Here is a 5,962-nt window from a genome sequence, read left to right as displayed (position 1 = left end):
TTTTAAGAGTCCATATGTATAGCTAAAGGCTACATAACAAGCAACAATGCCAGACAGGCAATACCTTCTTTTGAGTTGTTGGTCTGGGTGGCCCAAGGGACTCCCAGATAGTAACCCAGCATAGAACTGGGAAAATAAACAGCAGAGCCCAATCTTATCTAAAGGAATATTGACAACTGACTAGTACTAGATGAGGAACAGCTGAACTTCCTAAAACAAAGACCTCTATATAGGCTGACTAGATTTATCAGATGGACAAGTATTGGGGTCAACTGGGGGTTCTGACAACCCAGTGGACAGTAGCAGGGATAACAGAGTATAAGGGCCCTAGTGGGGGGGGAGGCTATGGGAGGGTGCCATCTGGGAATTGGGTGTATAGCTGAATGAGTTGGTTTGGGATGTTCTGTGTGATACACACACACACACACACAAATCAACAAATTAAAGAATGTATTATATTTGAGGAAGAAGCATTAAAGTATACTTCATGTTAATTAGTAGAGGTGATAAATGTTACCATTGAAATCTACCCGATGACTTTATAGACATACACAGGTGCCAAGGATCCGAGTGAAAACGATTATGACTAGTAATAATTAGATACATATAGATTAGAGACACTTGAGACAACATCTCAGCGTTATTAGCAAAAACAATGAGTCTTTCTGTAAGAAACAGTATATTTTAGAATGAAATGGATATCTTTTCTGAGGGTTAAAAACTCATTCAACAGTGAACCTAGAAAGTTTATAGCCACTTTTGAAAGGAGCTGTGTCTTTGCTCTGGAAACTGTTATTGGGCATGTTAAAGCTTTAATGATATGCTTCTAAAAAAAAGAAAAAATGTTTAAAAAAAAAAGAAAAGTGTTATAATTACCAGATACGAAAACAAAGGGAATCACCAAATTCTTTTATTTATTTATTATTAATTAATATTTATTTATATATTTATTTATTTGTTTATTTTATTTATTTATTTATTATTTATTTACTTTTGGTCTTTCTGAGACAGAGTCTCCCTACAGCCCAAACTGGCCTGGAACTCACTATGTAAATCAGCCTGGCCTCAACCTTGATCTCACAGAGATCTACCTGTCTCTGCCTCCTGAGTGCTGAGATTAAAGGGACGTGCCACCATGCCTGGATGCTTTTAAATACAGAGCTCACTGTGTATCCGGAGCTCTTGGATCTCCTGTCATAGATGATTTAAACTTCAATTGCTGGACAGCGTGTCATCATTTAACAGGCCCTAGATAGTAAGTAGCACAGGCTCTAGAAGTACTGTGTGAGGAAATGACATCTCTTAAACTCTAGTTTCCACAGAGCAGAGGCAGTAATGAACTAAGTTTTGGTGAGTGAATGAGAAAATAAGGTGATGCTTTACAAAATGAGTATGTGAAGTTAGTTGGCTCATGAATTTGTAAGACTCCCTTATCATCTAGAATCATATTTTTGGATCATATCTTTTTTTTGATAGAAGTTAGTTCTGAAGTGTTCTTAATAGATTTTCAAGAAGAAACCCTAAGCTAGGCACAATGCGCATGGCGATGCAGCAGGATTTCCTCAGTGAACACGGCTCTCCTCTCAAGCCTCACAGCCATCACCCCAGTTCCTGCAGGTCCGTTTTTCTTACCGTTTTTTTCATCAGCCTCCCTCCCCCATCCACACTGTCCATCTTGAAGCACAACAAGACCCTCCTGATGGGCAGCTGCTCTCAGGCCTCCCACACAGGGCGCCAGAATATTCCCTCATGTGCTGTTCTCTGCAATTTGCTCTGGAATTAAGGCCCATTGTGTCCTGCAGGATCCAAATCAATCTCTGGTGTGGCTCACAGCCTTACGCAGATGAAGTTCTGGTGATGACTATGAGCCCTGTTTAATACTGAACACTAGGTCACCATGACTATGCAGTGCTTCTTCACAGACCACTTTACATACCACCTTGAGGGGCAGGGGCTGCATAGGAGTACCACAGTGCTGTAGGATGCCCAGCCTCTATTTTCACCTGTCCTCTGAACTCAGTGCCCCAAACCCTACTTACTTTTTCAAAGACAGGCAAGTAACAGTTTTTGGTCTTGTCTTTTATCAAGGCAATCTTTGCGTCTTTTTGGTCTGGAGGACATAGTACCAGTTGTGAAATCATTTCACTCAGATCAATAATACCTTCTGTATACATGTCAATCCTGAAAGATGAAATTATCCAAAAGGTCAGATTTTTCCTATTTCCTATTTTAACCTGAAAACCTGAGAAAATTATAATGAAAAGTGTTTGCAAAAATTCATCTCTTTTTATAATTAGTCCTTATCTTGTATATTTAACATACATATTGCATATACTACACACACACACACACACACACACACACACACAGTGACAAGAACAACCTATCAGTGCAGATACATGTTTTAACTTTTTGTTATACATTTCACTCACACAAGTATAGAGAGCATTGGTAACCATCAATCCTACAAACAGGATTTTTCTCTTTCAACTGTTTGTTCTTGACAGACATATAGTGATTCTCATAGCTAACAAGTTGCCTCCTGTGTAAGCTCAATACAAAGCTCATTTTGAGCCATTCAACATGACTCTGCTCTCTCATCCTGCGCAGCCCAGGGTTGTTTCCTAGTTCAGTGTTAGAAGTTCTCCCCATTATTTCTCGTGAAACACATTTGCTTGACCTCCGCAGGCTGCTCTCCAAGACCTGTCCATAGTTGGTGCAATGCAGTTATTCAGTTACAAGCACGGCATACTTTAGGAGACATACATTCCATTTTCAATCCCTGCTTGACAATACTACAATTCTTTCAACTAGAGACGTACTGTCATATTTTCACACACCATCATTGTTTGCCTTTAAAAAGATAATTGTATGTAGTATATTTGCAGAATTCTACAAATATTAACCTTCTCTAATTTCAGAAGACTTTAATCATTTCACCCTTGCCCCCCGCTCCCCCAAATCGTGCCTGCTGTGGCAGTTACACCCCATGTCTCCTTCCTGCCCAAGGAAAGAACTGATCTACTTCCTGCTCTGTTACATGAAAGTTGAGAACATTTCATATGAAAAAACCATAGGTAGGTGACCTTTGCACCTGGTTTCCTCTATATGACGTCTTCACAGCTGACCCTCTTTTGCACCCATCACTACTTCATCTGCTTCATGTCTAAAAGTCTCCTGCTATCTGGCTATAGCATATCGTGTTTCTCTTTCCATCTATTACTGAGCATTTGGGCTGATTCCACCTTCAGAAAATTGCAAAAACTGCTGCTAAGAACCTTTCTATAGAGTATTATTAATTCCTGGGCCTTAGTGGCACCTTCCTTAAACCTCCTGGTCTGTGAGTGCAAAGTGGAGGCTACAGGAGCAGGAATCAGGAATGCGCTGGGACAAGGTGTTGGACTGTATAGTACTGTTGATAATTCATCTTAGTGGATCTGGAGCTTCACTGATTGCTGAGACCCCTTCTGACAGCTGCCTTGCTTACAACCACAACAGTCCCTGTTGACCCTTTGCCCAGGACCTATTGCAATCTGGACTAGTTCTCTTCTCACTTGGGGCCAAGTGTAACCTGTGTACAATAAACCATCTCTTTTGCTGTCTCAGCTCAAGAATAAAAAAAAATTCCCGTTTCGATGGGTATATAGTCCCAGGACCAGAACTTCTGGCTAACATCTGGTTTAGATCTTCAAGGGACTACTAACACTCACATGCAGCTTATTTTCAATGAAGTAATTCCACCACAAAAAGGTGGATCCTTCAGCTTGGGTGGTACAGAGTCAGCCTGACTGCTCTAGTCCTGCATGAAATGCTTCAGATGACCCTGCTACCTTGAACACCAGCCTCTCTAAGCCTCGTAGAGTTGACCAGTCCAGAGAACTAATGAACAATTTAGACTCACCATCCTCTCTAGTATTACTTCTGGAACTTGGCGAGCAGCTCCCTTTATCCTTCATTTCTTGGCTTCTCTGTCCTCAAACCCTGTGTTTTTTTTGTCCTAAGGTACTGACTGAAGTCCAGGTGCTGAAGCACCTGAAATATGATTCTGCCATGCTCATCATGGCCCATCAGTGTTTGGAACTCTGTCCTTGTGCTGTGTGGGAACATCCTCTGCTATAACCACACTCACCCGAATCCACTTCATCATCTCCATCTGACTCCACCATACTTGGCCTAAGTGTTTATGCCCAGGACCAGCCTGGTGCTGGCCATGAACCCCTACCACAATCTTGCTCATTCAATAATGGACCCAAGTCCTTGCTGCATATGTGTTGGAATAATAACATAAAATACAGCGTACAGGGCTCTCTCCTTCATGTCCTTCCCGTAGAGGTTGTATTTGGTAGCAATGTAGTTGAGAATGGCTCTGGTCTGCACCAGCTTCATCCCGTCAATCTCCACCATGGGGATTTGCTGGAACACCAAACTCCCGTCTTTGGAAGGAAAAAAGAAAAAAAGATCTGTAAAATGTTTGAGTCCCACTTCTCACTAGTAGAGAATTTTGTTGAAATGACTAAATATACAAAGGCAAGAAAAATGATTTCCTGGCAGACGTTCACATGAAATAGCATTTTATTTTTAGATTTCTGTTTCTTGTCATATCTAACTTCTTTTGGCTTTGTAGCTTATTTCATTCATCTTTTATTTCCCATTCAGATACATATTGTATCTCCTATGTATATTGTTATGTTTAATTCATCTTCTTGGAAGGTTAAGAGGGATTTAACAGGGCCACCAGGCAAACATAGTTAAGTAGATAGTTTCCAAAGTCTTATGGTGTTCATGGCATTAAAGTGTGTTACAGGAGAGGTTTCTATGTACAGGGCCCATTCTGCATTCTTTCATCATGAATTAACAGTGTCATGGTAACTCATAAGCCATAAATGAAAATGCTCAAGATAATTGCTCCAGCTATTTCTCTCAAATGACTTACTGCATGGTCATATATTTGTGTGGATGGAGAGCAGTGTGAGACACCCAGAGTGAGTCAGCTTGCTCTGGTTCAAAATCCTAAAAGAGCTTTCCCAAAGCACCGGATAAATGCTCAGAGATCTAGTCCTTTTTTAGCATTTTCTGAGTTGTCAGACCACTCGGGGAGCTGCACCACTGACATCACATCACTCTACACTTCTTGACTATTCACAAAAATTACACCCTAGCAATATGTAGCCATCATCTTGTCTTAAAACCCTCTTCTAGATTGAGTATATTCAGATAATATTTTTTACCATTTTTAATCTTTTCCCAGGCTTCTGGAGTTTCTATAAACTTCTCTTCAAACTGGAAACAGAAAAAAATCAGTTCATTCTCATTAGTTCATTCCATATCATGGTAGTCCTTTGAACTTGTCGCTGTTTGCTAGTTAATGTACAGAGGTTAACCCTTCTTAGTGTGGAAGTGGATTCAAAGGAGTCGGACCATGGTCACTTGGAAACATAGATGAGATCTGTCAATAAAACGGTGTTGGTCACAATGCACAGCAGCCCGTTCTTATCTGTGACTCCACCATTGTCCATGGTTAGATCATAATATGCAAGTGAAATAATAGCAGGCAAGCATCCGGAATTTGGCTTTTGATGTTTTAGGATCTCAGGAAAGCCTGCTATCTCCAGTGAGAATAGAATAGAACTTTCTGTGTCTCCACCAAGGGGTATAACATGGGCCAATGAGCATCTATGTTTCTTTATGAAGATTTATTTTTATTATTTTTAATTATGTGTGTGTTTCTTTGTGTGGGATTGTAAATGTGAGTACCCATGGAGGTCAGCAGCTGTGGAGGCCAGAGCTTATTCAACCTCTTGAAGTTGAATATACAGGCAGTTTGAGGCTGCCTTATTGGGTGTTGGGCACCAAACTCAGGTCTACTATAAGAATACTATGTGATTTAAGCCACTGAACCATCTCTCCAGCTCCTCATCTAAGTTTTTTTTCATTTAAATTTTCTTTATTTTTATTATTATTT

At 40.4% G+C, this 5,962-nt stretch overlaps 1 protein-coding gene across 1 annotated transcript in view; it reads right to left on the bottom strand.

Moving 5' to 3' along the window:
* Positions 1-5,962, bottom strand: part of LOC103744353 (glutathione S-transferase A2-like) — a 23,080-nt gene that overhangs the window by 8,807 nt on the left and 8,311 nt on the right. The window contains exons 3-5 of the mRNA XM_008846103.2: positions 5,229-5,280; positions 4,301-4,433; positions 2,040-2,181 (exon numbers count right to left, since the gene is read on the bottom strand). Of these exons, the coding sequence (XP_008844325.1) occupies positions 2,040-2,181; positions 4,301-4,433; positions 5,229-5,280 (327 nt within the window). The remainder of the gene's footprint in view (positions 1-2,039; positions 2,182-4,300; positions 4,434-5,228; positions 5,281-5,962) is intronic.

This window comes from Nannospalax galili, unplaced genomic scaffold (assembly GCF_000622305.1).
Source record: "Nannospalax galili isolate Female #2095 unplaced genomic scaffold, S.galili_v1.0 scaffold82, whole genome shotgun sequence".
NCBI lineage: Eukaryota > Metazoa > Chordata > Mammalia > Rodentia > Spalacidae > Nannospalax > Nannospalax galili.
This window is presented reverse-complemented; position numbering and strand designations above follow the sequence as displayed.